Source organism: Rhinatrema bivittatum, chromosome 9 (assembly GCF_901001135.1).
Source record: "Rhinatrema bivittatum chromosome 9, aRhiBiv1.1, whole genome shotgun sequence".
Taxonomy (NCBI): domain Eukaryota; kingdom Metazoa; phylum Chordata; class Amphibia; order Gymnophiona; family Rhinatrematidae; genus Rhinatrema; species Rhinatrema bivittatum.
In genome coordinates this window covers 181,379,261-181,398,352 of record NC_042623.1, presented here as the reverse complement: position 1 = coordinate 181,398,352, position 19,092 = coordinate 181,379,261, and the positions used below count along the sequence as shown (strand labels likewise).

General features: G+C 46.9%; 1 protein-coding gene across 1 annotated transcript in view; it reads right to left on the bottom strand.

The window, feature by feature from the left end:
* Nucleotides 1-226: 226 nt before the first annotated feature.
* Nucleotides 227-19,092, bottom strand: part of LOC115099602 (cytochrome P450 2J5-like) — a 35,405-nt gene continuing 16,539 nt past the window's right edge. Inside the window, exons 5-9 of the mRNA XM_029617335.1 lie at nucleotides 17,649-17,825; nucleotides 16,355-16,496; nucleotides 8,792-8,979; nucleotides 903-1,044; nucleotides 227-531 (exon numbers count right to left, since the gene is read on the bottom strand). Coding sequence (XP_029473195.1) covers nucleotides 353-531; nucleotides 903-1,044; nucleotides 8,792-8,979; nucleotides 16,355-16,496; nucleotides 17,649-17,825 — 828 coding nt within the window. The 3' untranslated portion in view covers nucleotides 227-352. The remainder of the gene's footprint in view (nucleotides 532-902; nucleotides 1,045-8,791; nucleotides 8,980-16,354; nucleotides 16,497-17,648; nucleotides 17,826-19,092) is intronic.

Sequence of the window (19,092 nt, the reverse complement as noted above, 5' to 3'; positions counted from 1 at the left end):
GGATGATGCAGAACCAACTTCAGGAAATATTTCTTCATGGCAACGCTGTCTAAAATTTCAAGAAGGCTCAACACTCAGTAAAGAGGAACAGGTGGGTAACCTGCACAGCAAGGCAGATACTACCATAAGAAGCTTGCTGGGCAGACTGGACAGACCATTTTGGTCTTTTTCTTCCGTCATTATTATGTTATAATATCTTCCCTTTAAAAAAAAAAAGGATGCAAAGTTAAGACTTTTGTGAACACTGTATGAAGACCATTTTACCCAGTAATGTAGAAGGGAAGAGAAAACATGATGAGTGATGTGGGCTCATATGCAATAGAAATGCTGATGGCATCTGTTGCACTGTGGTCTAGCGTGGAACAGCACAAATCTTATATGGATATGGCTTAAGTGTAGCCCCAAAGATATAGTCCAAACTGATTTTCTTCACTCCATCGGGCAGCTGGAAAGTGAACGCCTGGAGAAGGCTACAGAAGAAAATGAAGAGCTCCGTCCGTGCCAACTGTTCCCCAAAACACACTCTGTGCCCTGTGGGAAGAAGAGGGGAATGAGGTTTAGACCCTTGTCTAGCTTTCCCAAAATCTGTAGATGTTGAGAAAGGAAAATAGAAACATAGACTATAATGATTGACACCGACCACAGGCTTATCCAATCTGCTGCAATACTTCAATGGTTTTATCTTTACCTTTTCCTGAAAGACCCCATCCTTAAAATGTTACTGCTAAAATCTCAGAATTTACAGACCAGATTTGTTTAAAAAAATGCAAGCTATCATATTTTGCCCATTGTTTGACCATTTATGAGAAGGTTTGATCCTTCTCCCCACTTCTCTTTCATCATCAAGCAACTTCCTGCCCTTACAAACATATCTGCAATACCTGAGGTGAGAATAATGTTACCTGCAGAGAAAGGTATGAACGCATCCTTGGTCACAAAGTTCCCTTCCTTATCCAGGAAATGGCTGGGGTTGAACTGGCGAGGGGTCTCCCAATGCTCAGGATCATACAGGGCAGAGGATATATTTGGCAAAATGATGGTGCCCTGCAAAGAAGAAAATGTTGCATGGTTGTTACTGTCTTCTGTCTCCCTCTGCTTGTCCAGTGGGCAGCTTACTTTTTGTTGATAGAAAGAGTTGGAGAACATTTCTTTCTACTTATCAAGGCATGCTCCTGCTATTATTCCATCTCTCATGTTTTTTCCTACATCTATGGAAGCAATGGGCTGGTCACAATTTATAACCATGCTAACTCATAAAGCAGGTCATATCCTTGACCTAATATTCACCAATCACAATAACTGCACAATCAATTCATCACACCGCTTCTTATTACCCTGGTCTGACCACCAACTAATAAAAGCAGAAATATCCTTCCTCAACCCACAGAAAACAGTATCACATATCAACCAACTATTCACATACAGAAAAAAGATAGAACCAAAAATACTTGAAGAGACAATTAAAAATAAGATAACTGATCTTAAATTTGATAATGCCACCTCAGCTTTTGACTGCTGGGATAATAGCCTAGTGGTTAGAGCAGTGGGCTATGAACCAGGAGACCGGGGTTCGAGTCCTGCTGTCACTCCTTGTAACCTTGGGCAAGTCACTTTATCCTCCATTGCCTCAGGTACAAACTTAGATTGTAAGCCCTCTGGGGTATATAAAAATAATAAATAAATAAATACTTTATGCCCAATCCAGAAAAAAATGTTCCAAAAAGAACACAACATCTCCAAACATAAGAAACATAACAAAGAACTAAGATACAGTAAACAAAGTCTAAGAAAATCTGAAAGGCAAAAATGCAAATCCATGGAATCTAGAAAAATACAAATCCCTATTAACAAAATACCATGAACAAATCAACAAAGTAAATAAAGACTATTACAATAAACAGATCCATGGGCAGGGGTGGATTCCCAATGACAACCGGCCTGGGGATTCGCTGCCCAGGAGATACCACGTGGTCTGCCAAGCGTGGCTCTGTCACGTGACTAGAGCGACAGGCCCCCCAATAGGCCTATCTGCCCCTGTCCATGGGGTAATATTTAACTCAAAACAGTCAAAAACCTAATCAAGGACTCATCAACATCAATCTTGAATACCCACAACTTTACAAAGAAATCCTGCAATGAATATGCCACATCACTACTAGACAAAATCAATATTTATTTATTTATTTATTTATTTAACATTTTTTATATACCGAAATTCTAGCAACAATGTTGCTAATCATTTCGGTTTACATATAACATTGGAGTGACTTAACATGTGAGTCTTACATGGAACAGGAATAGACTGAAAACACAATTCTCTACTACCTTACCCACAAAAGAAAAGGAAGAAAAACATGGGCAAGCAGAATGGAACACATTTGACACAGTATCAAAACTCAAAACTAACCAAATGATTACAAAAATTAAACCTGCCATCCACCCACTGGGCCCAGTCCCCGCAAGTTCCCTGAAAACAGTATGCAACATAATAACTCCAACCATCATAACTATGATCAGCTACTCGCTATCAGAAGGTTTGGTTCCAGATAGAGCAAAACAAGCTATGATTAATCCTATTCTAAAAAACAAAACTGGCTGAATTGATGATTGGGACAATTATCAACCAATATCCAACCTTCCTTTCATAGCTAAAGTCCTAGAAAAAGCAGTGCTGACACAATTAGAAAGCTACTTAGAAGACAATAATATTCTCTACCCAAATCAATTCGGTTTCAAAACAGATTGCTCAACAGAAACCCTACTCATTTCCTTAACCGACCCAGGACTACAGGGATTTGACAATGATGAATCCTATATCCTGGTACTAACTGATCTCACAGCAGCTTTTGACACCTGTAGACCACACCCTGCTGTGCCTTCATTTGAGAACAATTGGAATAGAGGAAAAGGTTAATGATTGCTTCTCTTCCATTCTAGCAGACAGATCATTCCAAATCAAAGTAGACAATCACTTATCCAACACCTTCAAAATTGATACAGGGATCTGCACTCTTGGCTACACTATTCAACATATTTATTTATTTATTAAGTTTTATATACTGTCATTCGGTAATGCCATCACAACGGTTTACATATACCGTATTTCCACGACAATAACCCGCCCACGTATATAACCCGCCCACACACATAACCCGCAGGTTTTCCAGATTTATGAAAAAAAGTTTTAATATACCCCGCCTCCTCATATAACCCGCGGGCAGACAGGGCGCTTGTCCGAGGGGCATCGCATCCCTCGGTCATTCATTCGTTCATTTAACCGATTTCTGGTTCCATGCGAACCCCTCTGTCACAATCAGACCGTGAACACGGAGCAGTGAGAGCAGGCTGGCGGGAAGAGCCGCTTAAACCCCGGGGACCTTTGCGCGGTTTGCAGGACTTGCAAGCTTAAAGCCTGGGGAGGGGAAGGCCGTAAAGCGCCGCTCAGGTCTGGGCCAGAACCCGCGCTTCCCTCCAGCCTTACCCCCATTGCTCCTTCCGTGCTAAGCGGCTTTTCCCGGCAGGGCGGACGCTGCCCGCTCTCGGAGCGCACGGCCGGGCTCTCAGTCACCGACCGGAAGCTACAGCTCCGCCATGGTTGTGAGGGCGAGACAGGCATGAAGCGCCGCTCAGGTCTGGGCCAGAACCCGCGCTTCCCTCCAGCCTTACCCCCATTGCTCCTTCCGTGCTAAGCGGCTTTTCCCGGCAGGGCGGACGCTGCCCGCTCTCGGAGCGCACGGCCGGGCTCTCAGTCACCGACCGGAAGCTACAGCTCCGCCATGGTTGTGAGGGCGAGACAGGCGTGAAGCGCCGGGGCGGGGGGAGAGAGATGTTAACCGCTGCTGTAAAATTTTTTCTGGATAACCCGCCCACGTTTATACCCCGCGGGGGGCATGCGGGGTAGGTAAAAACGCACATTACCCGCGGGTTATATGCGTGGAAATACGGTATATATATATATATGCTACCTCTATGAACATTACTAGCGGAACTAGGAATCAACTTTTTTCTATATGCAGACGATATACAATTCTACATACCATTCAACAAATCTTTTGAAAAAATGGTTTCAACCCTGTCCTCCTACATTTATTTATTTAACGTATTTCTATACGGTCTTCATGAAGGGATTCATATCAGACTGGTTTACATGGAACTATGAAGGCAATACAACAAAAACTCTCAGCTAAAGCTAACTCGAAACACAAAAAACCCCTAAAATTATATGGTTAAGGAGAAATTCCACGATAATCAAACCACCAACCTTAGACCTAGGAAATTTTAACATTGCACCCTCAGATCAAGTACAAGACCTTGGAATACAGACTGATGAGAACCTTTCAATGAAAAAGTATATAAGCAGACTAATCAAATCAGGATACTCCAAGCTGAGAATACTACACCAGCTTAAACCTTTGCTGACAATACAAGACTTCCGCACAGTATTACAAACATTAATATTCTCAAACATAGATTACTGCAACTGCTTTGGTTCTGGCCGCGAGCACCGCGACCAGACCCTTACCTCCGAGCTCCTGGACCTGTTCCTGCTTCTGGAGGGCTGGTTTGCGGCTTGTTTGATGGCGTCCCCGCGGGGGCTGCACCGCCGGGAAGCCTCCCATGGACGCTCTGCTCCTAGGTGCGCGCGCCACTTGGATGCTTTTCTAGGCCGTTTCCCGCCAAGGGTGACTCAGCCCAATTCCTGACGTTAGACGCTGCGGCCTTGATAAGCCGGCCGCGGATAAGTCTTTGCCTTGCAACGGGTTTACCCCCTGGTTCCCTGTTGCGTTGTGCCCTGGAGTGACCTGCCTTGCTGCTCGCTCCGTTCCTGCTTGCCTGCTACAGTACCTACTTGGTTCTTGCTTGCTTGCTACAGTACCTGCTTGGTTCCTGCTTGCCAGCTACAGTACCTGCTTGGTTCCTGCTTGCCTGCTACAGTTCCTGCCTGGTTCCAGTACCTGAGCCCTGCTACAGTTCCTGCCTGGTTCCAGTACCCGAGTCTTGCTACAGTTCCTGCCTGGTTCCAGTACCCGAGCCCTGCTACAGTTCCTGCCTGGTTCCAGTACCTGAGTCTTGCTACAGTTCCTGCCTGGTTCCAGTACCCGACTCCTGCCTCAGTTCCTGTCTGGTTCCAGAACCCGAGTCCCGTTACAGTACTTGCTACTGTCCTAGTCTGGTTCCAGTTCCCGGTCTTGATCCACTACCCGCCTAAGTCCCAGCGGCTGGACTCCTACGGGCTCCTCCCAGGGGAGTACCAGCTTCCAGAGTGAAGGGCATCTCTACATCCTGCCTGATCATCTGCCTCCCAGCCTGCCGTATACTAGAGACTTTGACCATCTTTCCCAGTCTCCTGCAGGTCGGCCCAAGGGTCCACTAAATTGAGACTCCATAACAGCAACTCCCTTTTACTAGGCTTACCATCAGGACTTCTAAAACCACTACAGCTATTACAAAATGCCTCAGCTAGACTTTTACTATGAACAAGGATATTTGACCACATCACCCCTTGACTGATAGCACTGTACTGGCTCCTAGTACAATCCAGAATTCATTACAAAGTTTTAACTCTAATTTTTAATATCATCAATAATATTAGCACATGTTTAATGGGAGTGCCTCTTCAACAATACATCCCACAGAGATCCCTAAGAACGCAAAACAAAGGTCTTCTAAAGGTGCCCACAATATGAAACACACATAGTGGGCTCTAAACTATGGCACGCTCTTCCAGAGTCTCTACACCAGATAACAGATAGAAAGAGTTTCAAAAGAGATCTGAAAACTTGGCTTTTTAGAAATACTTATGAACTAACATAAAACTCCAATATGCCAATAACATCATTGTCAAAACCCCAGACTATGCTAACAGGTTGAGCAATATGTATTGAGCGATGTTAAATGTATACAGAGTATAATACGTAGGATAGCGAAATGGAATCCACAGTTTATAACTCTTCATCAAAGCACACTAAAATTACCTTGTAATTAATGTTGATGTATCGACTCAGAATACCCATACACTGCTGAGATGAATTAGATTATGTACAAATATGACCTAGAACATGTATTTGCTGTTATATTAACCTAGATTATGAACATTGAAACAGAATGGGATTGCTGACCCAGTACCTGAATGATGATTTTGTAAACCATTGTAACCTTATTTTGGAATGAAGGCATATAAAACTCCTAAATAAATAAATAAATCGTAAACCGCTGCCGCCTGTAACCCTGTTCATCCCCTGTTGAATTTTGTCATTGGGAGTCCAATTTCCTCTCTTATGACCATTCTTACTGATGGATCCTCATCTTTAGAAAGGTACCAGAGAATTGTTAAATACCAAGCCAAGACAACGAGCGAGATTAGCAGGCCTGAGGACATAGGACTGTGCGAGTCAGCTTCATGCTAAATGATTCTCTTAGGGAGTGATTTATCAAGGTTTCTTCCCATTTTTAAGGAACCGTTGGATCCTTATCTGAAGAATACGTCTCTCAGAGAGGACATCTGCTAAAAACTTCACCTATTGGAAGTGCTACAGTGGTTTAGCTTAAGCGTTCAGAGTGACAACTAGAAAATCTGGAGACGGCTGAAGGAAGAGAGGCAGAGTTTGGAGAGGAAGGAGTTGATTTTCTTTCCTCTCTCCCTGCTTGTTGACAGGAGGGCATCACAGTCATTCGCTGTGTGGACCTTGGCAAACCTTGTTCCAAGGTAAAGGATATGTCTTTCCATTTTTATCTTTTTTTGGGTTAGTAATTTTCACCTTCTTAGAGAAAGAAAACTCATCCCCCACTGGATTTGTTTCCAGGTGCAAAAACTCCATTCTACTATTTTTTAATTGGATTCTCTAGAACAGAGGTTTCCAAACCTGTCCTGGGGAACCCCCAGTTGAGTTTTCAGGATATACACAATGAATATACATGAGATAAAACATGCATGCTATGGAGGCAGTGCATGCAAATTTATCTCATGCATATTCATTGTGGATATCCTGAAAACCCAACTGGCTGGTGGTCCTCCAGGTCAGGTGTGGGAACCATTACTCTAGAAGCCTTCTAGGAATCCACTGCAGTTCTCTTCTCCAAGTAGTTTATTTATTTATTTGATTTAGATTCCACTTTTCAAAACTTTCAAGCGGATTACATTCACAATCTTAAGTTTGTACCTTTAGGCAATGAAGGATGAAGTGACTTGCCCAAGGTGACAAGAAACATTAGTAGGGCTTGAACCCTGGCTTCCCAGTCTGCTGCTCTAACCACTAGGCTACTCTATCAACAAGTCCAACTGATGTACGAGTGTTTTATTTATTTATTTTTCTATCTACATTCTTCCTTTCAGACACTTCAAAGCAGATTACATTCAGGTGCTGTAGGTATTTCCCTGTCCCCAGAGGGGAGAAAGGAGCATTTACCCATCCAGTGCTATCAGAAAGGAAGGAGAGGAGATTCAAACAGTTGGTTTAAAGCATTTCAGGTACAAGGGAGCCCTAGAGGTTACCAGAAGATCTAGAAGCCACGTCCCAAGGAGTTCCTGTGCTAAAGACGAGGGATTCTGTGTGAGTGTGGTAGAACTGTGAACTCTAACAAGGTTTTGTTTCTCCCATTACACTTTTACTATGTCCTCTGGTGGATCCCCCTCTATTGCTATCCCACTATCTGTCTATTACTCTGACCTGGAACTTCTTTCTGTATACTAATTCCTATATGTCTTATTTAGAGGCATAGACAAAAGAACATAAGAACATAAGACATGCCGTACTGGGTCAGACCAAGGGTGGCCAATCCAGGTCACAAGTACCTGGCAATTACCCAAATATTAAATTGATCCCATGCTACTAATGCTGGCAACAAGCAGTGGCTATTCATTATTGATTAATAGCAGTTTATGGACTTCTCCAGGAATGTATCCAAACCTTTTTTAAACCTAGTTACACTAATTGTCTTAACCACGTCCTCTGGCAATGAATTCCAGAGCTTGATTGTGTGTTGAGTGAAAAAGAATTTTCTCCTATTTGTTTACTTGCTAACTTCATGGAGTGCCCTCTCGTCATTTTATTGTCTGAGAGAATAAATTACCAATTTACATTTACCTGTTCAAATCCGTTCATGATTTTATAGACCACTATCATATCCCCCCTCAGCCGTCTCTTCTCCAGGCTGAACAGCCCTAACCTCTTCAGTCTTTCATCACAGGGGAGCTGTTCCATCCCCTTTATCATTTTGGTCGCCCTTCTCTGTATTTTCTTCAGTGTAACTATATCTTTTTTGAGATGCAGCAACCAGAACTGCACATGGTGTTCAAGGTGCGGTCTCACCATGGAGCGATACAGAGGCATTATGACATTTTCTGTTTTATTCACCATTCCCTTTCTAATAATTCCTAACATTGTTTGCTTTTTTGACTGCCGCAGGACACTGAGCCGACGATTTCAATGTATTATCCACTATGACACCTCGATCTCTTCCCTGGGTGGTAGCACCTAATATGGAACCTAACATCGTGTAACTACAGCAAGGGTTATTTTTCCCTATATGCATCACCTTGCACATATCCACATTAAATTTCATCTGCCTTTTGGATGCCCAATCTTCCAGTCTCACAAGGTCCTCCTGCAAAATATCACAATCTGCTTGAGATTTAACTGCTCTGCATAATTTTGTGTCATCTGCAAATTTGATCACCTCACTCGTTGTACCTCTTTCCAGATCATTTATAAATATATTAAAAATCATAAGGGAATCATAAACATGACACATATCTTCAAGAGCAAAGGATGATGTGGAGCAGGCTCCCTACCTTACTAACAGTAAAGCCCTGCAGATTTGTCTCCTTCACACATTGTCGGACTATTCCAAAACCAGCAATATTGCCAAAGCGCTGGATCTCATGAATGACAGCGTTGGTGTACGGCAGCCTCTTCCGGTCCTCATAGTGGATTATCTGCGAGGATCCGAGGACAGCATCCAGCTCCTTCTGCACTTTCTCTGTGGGGATAAATTTGGTGTTACAGATGAGAGAAAAGCAAGGGAGAGGACAGGTCTAGGAAGCAGTTCTGCGCTCTCCTGGTTCCTCCATTTCCTCCTTGATTTGCCATGAGATTGTGGGAATACTTGTTTATTTATTAGCCAGGAAAACCGGATTCAGTCTTCTTTTTGGTTCTTTTCTAGGAGGTGGCAGGGTTTATGGAGCAACAGGACAATTATATAAATTATGTTTGCAGAGATGTTTAGTTGGCAGATTGTCATCTAGAATCTAGAGAGATTTAAAAGCACTACGAGTCGAACATTTGCACTGATTTCATCAGGAACCTATAATCTATTCTTTTTGCAGACACTCTCCTTTCTGCCTGCTGGGGGGGGGGGGGGTTTCAGACTATTCTCTTAGATAGACCTTCAAATCTAACCCACGTCTGTCGGTGGCACGTAATCACTGAATGCATTTTCAAGGTTGAGTCGGGTACGTGCCTTGTTCATTCAGAATAGCCTGGGCTACGGTTTCTCTATGTGCTCAGGTAGTCCCCTTGGTGGAGGTGATTATGGCTGTATACTTACCTATTTATTTAATAGTATTGATAAATGGCTTCACTGATTAAAAATTGCTCAAAGCCATGCATATGAAAATATAGCTCATGCATATTCAATGAGGATACACTGAGTACCAGAGTTGCTGGGTGAGACTTGTACACTTTCCCATCCCCCTCTCCTGCCACACCTGTAACTTTAGGCTTTGCTGTTATTAATTACGGGTTTGGATCCATCTTTATCGAAATGTACTAACGTGCTAGAACTAACGTACTAACATATTCTTGGTAGGCTCTACTGAAATTAATGGGACCTGTTTACTCATAATGTTGAGATTACTACCTGATAATCTCCTTTTCCTTAGTGTAGACAGATGGACTCAGAACAAATGGGATAGTATCCGCATGCTAGCAGTTGGAGACGGATCTGACGTCAGCACGGGGGTGTATATATCCCCACAGGAAGCGTAGCTATTCAGTAATCTTCCTTGCAAAAGCTGTTATAGATGTGTGTACTGATGCTCAGTGAAAAGTGAAACAGGATTCCCCTGACCGATTGACAGTAGCTGGAGACCGCCAGCATTCCCAACCGGAAGGCGTGGACACCTGGTAGAGTGTACGCTCTTATGGAAACAGATGACATGGCTTACCTTGAATCGGTGAAACCCATGTACGCAGGCAGCTGGGCGGGATGCTGAGTCCATCTGTCTACACTAAGGAAAAGGAGATTATCAGGTAGTAATCTCAACATTTCCTGGCGTGTAGCCAGATGGACTCAGAACAAATGGGATGTACAAAAGCTTTACTCCCAGCCTGGGCGGGAGGCTGCCTGAGGCCCATGTAGTACCGCCCTCGCAAATGCTGAGTCCTCCCTGGCCTGGACATCCAGACGGTAGAACCTGGAGAAGGTATGGAGGGAGGACCACGTCGCCGCTTTACAGATTTCCGCAGGCGATAGCATCCTGGATTCTGCCCAAGATGCTGCTTGTGCTCTGGTAGAATGAGCCTTGACTTGTAGAGGCGGAGACTTCCCAGCCTCTACGTACGCTGCTCTGACAACTTCTTTAATCCAGCGGGCGATGGTGGGCCGTGAGGCCGCTTCACCTTGCTTCTTCCCGCTGTACAGGACGAACAGATGGTCCATCTTTCGTAGGTCTTGTGTAAGTTCCAAATATCTGGGCAGCAATCTGCCAATGTCGAGATGGCGTAATAAACGCCCTTCTTCAGATTTCTTCAGACCCGCCGTGGTAGGCAAGGATATGGTTTGATTAAGATGAAACTGTGAAACCACCTTAGGTAGAAAGGAGGGAACTGTACGAAGATGGATAGCCTCCGGAGTGATTCTGAGAAAGGGATCACGGCAGGACAATGCTTGTAGCTCTGAGATGCGGCGGGCTGAACATACAGCCAGCAAGAACACCATCTTCAAGGTTAGAGAACGAAGAGACAGGCCCCGAAGGGGTCTGAAGGTGGATCCCACGAGGAAATCCAAAACAAGGTTGAGGTTCCACAAAGGCACAGGCCACTTCAGTGGCGGACGAATATGCTTGACTCCTTGCAGGAAGCGAGAAACATCTGGGTGCTTGGCGATGGTCTTGCCATCCCTCCTGGGACCATAGCAAGACAGCGCAGCCACCTGAACCTTGATGGAGCTGAGGGAGAGACCCTTCTGAAGTCCATCCTGCAGGAAATCCAACCCAATAGGGATTGTGGTTGCATGTGGATTGGTGCCGTGAGTTTCGCACCATGCTTCAAATACTCTCCAGATCCGGATGTATGTGAGGGATGTGGAAAACTTGCGAGCTCGGAGGAGGGTATCAATCACGGGCTCCGAGTAACCCCTCTTCTTTAATCTAGCCCTCTCAAGGGCCATACCGTAAGAGAGAATTGAGCCGGATCCTCGTGAAGAATGGGACCTTGATGTAAAAGGTCCCGGAGAGGAGGCAGGGGAAGAGGCTCCCCTGCCAGTAGTCTTCTCATGTCCGCGTACCAGGGTCTTCTTGGCCAGTCTGGCGCCACTAGAAGAACTAGGCCCGGTGTCTCTGAATCTTGCGGATGACAGCGCCTAGCAGAGGCCTCGGAGGAAAGGCGTACAGTAGAGTCCCTGGAGGCCATGGCTGAACCAGGGCATCGATTCCGTGCGAGAACGGGTCGCGCTTGCGGCTGAAGTATCTGGATACTTGAGCGTTGGACTTGTCCGCCAGTAAATCCATGTCCGGAATCCCCCAATGATCCACAATCATCTGGAAGGCCGTGGGTGAGAGCTGCCACTCTCCCGGATTTAGGCTTTCTCTGCTGAGGAAGTCTGCTGTGATATTGTCCTTCCCGGCAATGTGGACGGCGGAGATGTCCTGAAGATTCACCTCTGCCCAAGTCATCAGAGGGGCGATCTCCCGAGATACCTGTCGGCTTCTGGTTCCGCCCTGACGGTTGATGTATGCCACCATGGTGGCGTTGTCGGACATCACTCTGACTGCTCTGTTCTTCAGTCTGGGAGCAAATCGAAGGCATGCCAATCGGACTGCCCGGGCCTCTAGATGGTTGATGTTCCACGCTGACTCTTCTCTGTTCCACCGCCCTTGTGCGGTGAGTTCTTCGCAGTGTGCTCCCCAGCCGCTCAGGCTGGCATCTGTGGTGAGCAAGATCCACGTGGGTGAGGACATCTTCGACCCCCTGCTCATGTGGCTGGACTGCAACCACCACCGCAACTGGGTCCGCACTCTGGCTGGTAGAGGTAGGTGCGTGGAGTAGTTCCGTAGACGGGGGCTCCAGCGAGAGAGCAGGGCGTGTTGTAGAGGTCTCATATGGGCCCTCGCCCAAGGTACCACTTCCAGGGTGGATGCCATGAGACCAAGAACCTGCAGATAATCCCAGGCTGTGGGCCGACTGGCTCTCATCAAATACTGGATATGCTGCTGAAGTTTCAACTTTCTCTTGGTTGTGAGACTGACTGTGTCTGCCCGGGTGTCGAACTGTACTCCCAGGTATTCCAATGACTGGGAAGGCTGTAAGCAGCTCTTGCTGAGGTTGATTACCCAGCCCAAGCTTTCCAGAAGGGCTATCACTCTGTCGGTAGTCCGAAGGCTCTCCTTTCGTGATTTCGCCCTGATCAGCCAGTCGTCTAGGTAGGGATGGACCAGTATTCCTTCCCGCCTGAGTGCCGCCGCTACCACTACTACCACCTTGGTGAATGTCCGTGGTGACGTTGCCAACCCGAAGGGCAGAGCCCGAAACTGGAAGTGGCGGCCGAGAACCTTGAAGCGTAGGTAGCGCTGATGATCCGGATGGATCGGGATATGCAGGTATGCCTCTGACAGGTCTAATGCTGTGAGGAATTCTCCCGGCTGTACTGCGGCCTTGACGGAGCGTAGAGTTTCCATGCGAAACCTCGGTACCCGTAAGTATTGATTGACTGACTTGAGGTCCAGGACAGGCCGAAAGGTACCCCCTTTCTTGGGTACCATGAAATAAATGGAATAATGTCCAGAATTCACTTCCCAGGCAGGTACTGGGATGATGGCCTTTAAGGACAGGAGCCTCGCCAGGGTAGCTTCCAATGCTGCCTTCTTGTGTATGGGACATGAAGATTCCACAAACTTGTCCAGAGGGAGATGATGAAAGTCTAGATAATATCCCTCCCGGATAACGGCGAGGACCCACTGGTCCGATGTAATCTCGACCCATCTGGGGTAGAAGAGGATTAACCTGCCCCCTATGGCTCCGTCCCCCAGACGAATCGGCGGATTCTCATTGGGAGGCGCGGCCGGGCCCCAAGCCCGGGCCTGCTCCCCTCTTGCGCTGCTTGGTCCAAAAGGACTGATTCCTGGCCGGAGGACGTGGTGCCTGGTAGCGACCCCTGTAAGGAACGAAACGCTGGGAACTCCTGCCCCTGGAGGGCCTTGGAAAGGCGCGCTGGCCCCTTCTGAACCGATCTTCCGGCAATCTGGGCACTGGAGAGGCACCCCATGCACTGGCCAGTTTATCAAGGTCGCTGCCAAATAGAAAAGAGCTCTTGAAGGGCAATCTGGTGGGTCGTGTCTTAGAAGGTGCATCAGCTGACCATCGTCGGATCCAGAGCTGCCTCCTGGCAGCTACGGAGGATGAAATCCCTTTAGCTGTTGTCCGGACCAGGTCAGATGCCGCATCTGTAAGGAACGAAAAAGCGGATTCCATGTCCGCCGCTGGAGCATTGTTTCTAACCTGTGACAAACAGGCACGCGTCACCACCGTGCAGCAGGTGGCGATCCGCAAAGATAAAGCCGCCACCTCAAAGGCCTGTCTCAGAATGGCGTCCAGTCGCCGGTCATGAGGCTCCCTGAGGGCCGTCCCCCCTTCAACTGGAATGGTAGTGCGCTTGACTACAGCGCTAATCAAGGCGTCCACCTGAGGGCACGCCAGCAGGTCCTGGATAGCCGGTGCCAATGGGTACATGCTCTTCAGAGCCCGACCCCCTTTGAAGGCAGCCGCTGGCGCCGCCCATTCTAAATCAATCAGTTGTTGCGCCTCTTGTAAGAATGGAAAATGGCGGGCTGTAGGACGAAGACCTTCCAGCAGGGGGTTCTGCGCAGAGGGCACCGAAGCGCTGGGACCTGTAATATCCAATTCTGCCAGACACTGAGACACCAGGTCTGAGAGATCCTCTTTAGGGAAGAACCGCCTCATGGTTCTATATGGCTCAGTCCCTGGAGGAAGGTCCCCCTCGTCCGGGAGTTCGGACTCGTCCTGTGAGACCTCCTGGTCGGACTGATCCGGACTGTCCATCGGTGGGAAGTCCTGCTCGCGATAAGGTTGTGAGGGTCCAGGAACCGGATCCGCAGGAGCTGCCACCGCAGCAGCAGGAGCAGCAGCCGCCACAGGCGCAGCCACTGCAGGGACCACAGGAACAGCAGGAACCGCAGGGCCTGGACGGGAAGCCGTTTGCATCTGTACGAAGGCATGAATCCCCTTAAAGAGATCCACCCAGGAAATTGAAGCAGCCTCTAATCGCCGGGGTACAAGCTCCCCCGGGATTCCAGATTGGTCGAGACTGCCCCCTAACTCCGGGGTAGCCCCTGGGGAACTGTCCACAAATCGTGGCTGAGACCGGTCCTGGCCCGAGGGTCGCACGGTCCCCTCACATTGGGCACACAGAGAATCTGGTTCATCACTGCGCGTGGCCCGAAGTTGGCATGCAGAGCAGAGGCCAAGGGCTGCAATGCCTGAAGCAGGCGGTGCCGTCGCTGAAGACTCTGCAGTGTTCTGATCCATTAAACAATATGCGCTTAATACAACAGGCGCTCAATAATAATATGCGGCAGCAATTGGCGCTTAATACAACAGGCGCTCAGTAATAACATGCGGCAGCAATAGGCGCTTAATACAACAGGCGCTCAATAATAATATGCGGCAGCAATAGGCGCATAATACAGCAGGCGCACAGCAACAATATGCGGCAGCAATAGGTGCTTAATACAACCGGCGCTCAACGTGTGCACAGCAATAGGCGGCCAAGAAACCAGCTCAATGGCATGCAATAGGCACTCAGCAATATGCAGGTAGCAATATACACTCAATGGCCTTCAATAGGCTTTCAGCAAGAAGCAGTCAGCAATATACGCTCAATTTGCATTCAATAGGCTTTCAGCAATAAGCGGTTAGTCATATACGCTCAATTTGCATTCAATAGGCTTTCAGGAAGAAGCGGTCAGCAATATACGCTCAATTTACATTCAATAGGCTTTCAGCAATAAGCGGTCAGCAATATACGCTCAATTTACATTCAATAGGCTTTCAGCAATAAGTGGGCAGCAATATACGCTCAATTTGCAGTCAATAGGCTTTCAGCAATAAGCGGTCAGCAATATACGCTCAATTGGCATTCAATAAGGTTTCAGTAATAAGCGGTCAGCAATATACGTTCAATTTGCATTCAATAGGCATTCAGTAATAAGCAGTCAGCAATATATGCTCAATTTACATTCAATAGGCTTTCAGCAATAAGCGGCCAGCAATATATGCTCAAATTGCATTCAACAGGCTCTCAGCAATATGCGGCTAGCGATATACGCTCAGTGGCATTCAATAGGCGCTCAGCAATTCACCGAAACAAAGCCATATACGCCCAAGGAGGAAGAAAGCCGCGCCTATTATGGGCGCGGAGTACCTGAGCAAGGCCCCACAATGGCGTCCTCCACGGCGTGCCACGCCGCCGATCCTCTGCGCTTCGGAGACCCGTCGGAAGAGATGTACTCCTTACCAGCTTCGGCGCTTCCCGGCTGGAACACAGGCGGGGGAAGGGACCACCTCACCGCCGCAATTGAGGATATGCACCCGCTACCTCGTCCACGCCAGGACCGAGGGCCTCGTATGCCTCACCCGAACTCGCCCGGGGGCTGTGTCACTGCCGCGCGTCGGCAGGACCGAGGACTTCCACCGCCGGGGGAGCACGGCAATCACCCCGGGAGCTCAACTGGGGGAGGAACCCTTGGGTATCTACTGCAGGAGCGCGGGGCTCTAAAGTCGAATAGACAGGAAACACAAAGTAGAATCTAGAACGATAAGAAAAGAGAAAAATTAAAGTAGTTTTGGAAAGCACGCTCAACTAGCGTGCAGGCACTCCAAACTGCTTTGGAGACGGAAATTACTGAATAGCTACGCTTCCTGTGGGGATATATACACCCCCGTGCTGACGTCAGATCCGTCTCCAACTGCTAGCACGCGGATACTATCCCATTTGTTCTGAGTCCATCTGGATACACGCCAGGAAATGTGCTTTAATACACAAGATTGCATTTTGGTAAATAGGCCCCATACACTTCCACATGTGTATGTCCTGTGCCCTCCGATTTCCTATATTATACCTTGGATCTCTGGATATGTCACCATGTAAAGCAGGGCCCAGCGCAGGGTGGTGGTGGTGGTCTCTGTTCCAGCCACGAAGAGGTCGATCATTACCTGAACCATGTTCTCTTCATCATACATGGCGTTGGGGTCATCTTTGGTCTGGAGAAGGATCAGATTGAAGTGTAAGATATTTTCTGCTGTACGATCCTGTCATTTATTCAGCCACAGTAACAATCATTTACGTTAATAGGGGGCAATTTTCAAATTGTGACACCAGGTCCACGGTTACTTTTGTTGGAGGACCAACAGCAAAAGGTTAGGGTTAGGGTTCGGGTTAGGTGTTAACGTTCCATGGGCTGTACCACTCGATCCTGCTTGGGAAGGGGAAGGGGCTGTAACTACTGCCTTCCCCCTGGCCTTTATGTCTGCTCACGCCAGCACAGACCCTATCAACAGCACTGTGTAACTGTGGATCCAATGGGCTCTGTATCCAGATGCTGTGTCCGGCTAAGTTGGGAACTTAGCCGGACAAATCCACAGGCTTTAAATTTCCCATTGCTCTGAACACCTCTGATTTACCCAGCTAACAGTTCAGCTGGATAAAGATTAGCCAGAAAAGATGGAGGTGTTCCAGGGCAACGTTAAGTGAGCTGGATGGCTTATCAGAGTGGAGGAGCAGCCTAGCGGTTAAAGCTGCCTTCAAACCAGGAAAACCAAGCTTCATATCCCATTGCTCCTCCTTGACATCCATCCTTGAGCAAGTTGATTCACCCTCAGGAACAAACTTAAGGTTTTGTTTTTTTTCTAAGCATTTCTTCCTATAGCCACAGAATTAGAGAAAATCTGGGGTAAATGACCCCCCACTTAGATTGTAAGTGCTGTGGTACCCGAATGCAATCCGCTTTGAAGTGCCTGAAAGGCAGAATATAAAGCGATATTCAGAAAACTACGACTAGGTACGTTAGCCAGATAAAACTTATACTGGCTATGCTGCTGAATATCCAAGTATTTGGCGCTACTTAATTGGGTAATTTATAATCTGACTGAGTTAGACTTGCTCTATGGCAGGTTTAACTTAATTGGATAAGTATGAATATTGATGCTTATCCAGCTGAGTTAACTGGATAAGCACTGCAGCACTTCCCCGATCCGCCCACTAGTTATCCAGCTAACTACTTAAGCCGAATAAGTGACTTATCTTGTTAAGTGGCGGCTGCTGAACATAGTTGGATTATTCAGTGGCCGCTGCTTAGCCAGACAAGTAGTGCTAAATAAATCAAGCTGGAAGGAATCAGGTCATGGAGGGCTTACTTTTAATATCTGGCTATCATAGAAGTCGATGAGGTCTTGTGGTTCATCCAACCTTCCTCTCTCTCGATGGCTTCTGATCTCCTTCTTCACGAACCTTTTCAGGAAGTCCTGGCATTGGAACACCTTGTGGTGCGATCCTGGGATGTACGGCATCAGCCTTGGGAAAGCATCGTACAGCTAAGGAGAGGAGAGGAGAACACTGCACTGGGAACACGTTTCAGCTATCAACGTACGGTCCCTTCTCCCCCAATTTATGCACCATGAGAAGAGCCCTTCTGCATAAACAGCCCAAGAAAACCCAATGCCACAGTCCCCCAGCGTAACAGAAGGGAACAGGGTGAAGATGAAGAGAAAGCTACAAGAAAGGGATTGTTTTATGTCAGATATCGTAGGCTTATCGCTTTTAGAAGGACGGTAATACCGCATAGCTGCACCTGGACACATACATACTGTACATCCTCTCACCTCAGCCAGAGAACGTGGACGTGCGAGGGAGGGGAGAGAGAAAAAGCAGTGACAAGAAGGAAATAAGAAAGTCTAAACAACAAAGGCTGGGGAAGTTTTCTAAGGAAAATATTTAATAAAAGTGAAAGCGAGTTAATAAAACTGAGACAAAACAAAGTGGGTTAAAACTACTGCATTTCTTTTAAATATTACAGATGAGATGCAGGGAGTAATTTTCAGAAGCATTTACCGTGGGGTTGCACTCATAAAAGTACACATATGCAATTTTGCAAGGAGCTGAGGATGGAAACAAATCATTGGCATTTGTACTTCCTATTTCCAAAAATATGGGCCTAGATGTGCACATGGACGTCTAAATGTGCATGCCTAGGCCATGCTAAGGTATGTGCGACGCGCTATGACAATTAGAGCTGAAGTCCGTATGTACCTTGTGAACGTGGACTTCAGCTCTGTGCAGGTTGTTATAAAATTACTTTCACTAAACTGAAAGACTGATGCATGTAAGGAAACTTCAGGAAAGCAAAAGACTGCAAACAGTCGAGGCACATTGGAAATAATTTGAGCTTTGCCTTACAGTCCGTACCTTGAAAGAATGGCCATGTCACACTCTTGGTGACATAAGAGCTTTGCATCAGTGCATCCAAAAGTTTAAGAACAGAGCAAGGGGTGACTTGTTCCAGCAAAGTGTGTTACGGACAGGACGCTTTGATGTTCGGTCACCTGCTGCCCAGGATGGGACTGCAACATTTCAGAAGTGTGATAAAGTCACATCCTAGGGGGTCATTTACGAGCATAAAACCCAGGTTTATGTCTGCAAATGCCAGTGAGCCTGCTCAGTGTAACCCAGTTTCACAGGTACTTTAACATCCACTGGGGTGAAATTAGCACTCGCACACACACCTTTTTTTTTTTTTTTTTTTACTTTAAAACATCAGGAGGTAATTTTCAAAAGAATTATGCGCAATTTTCAAAAGCCCAT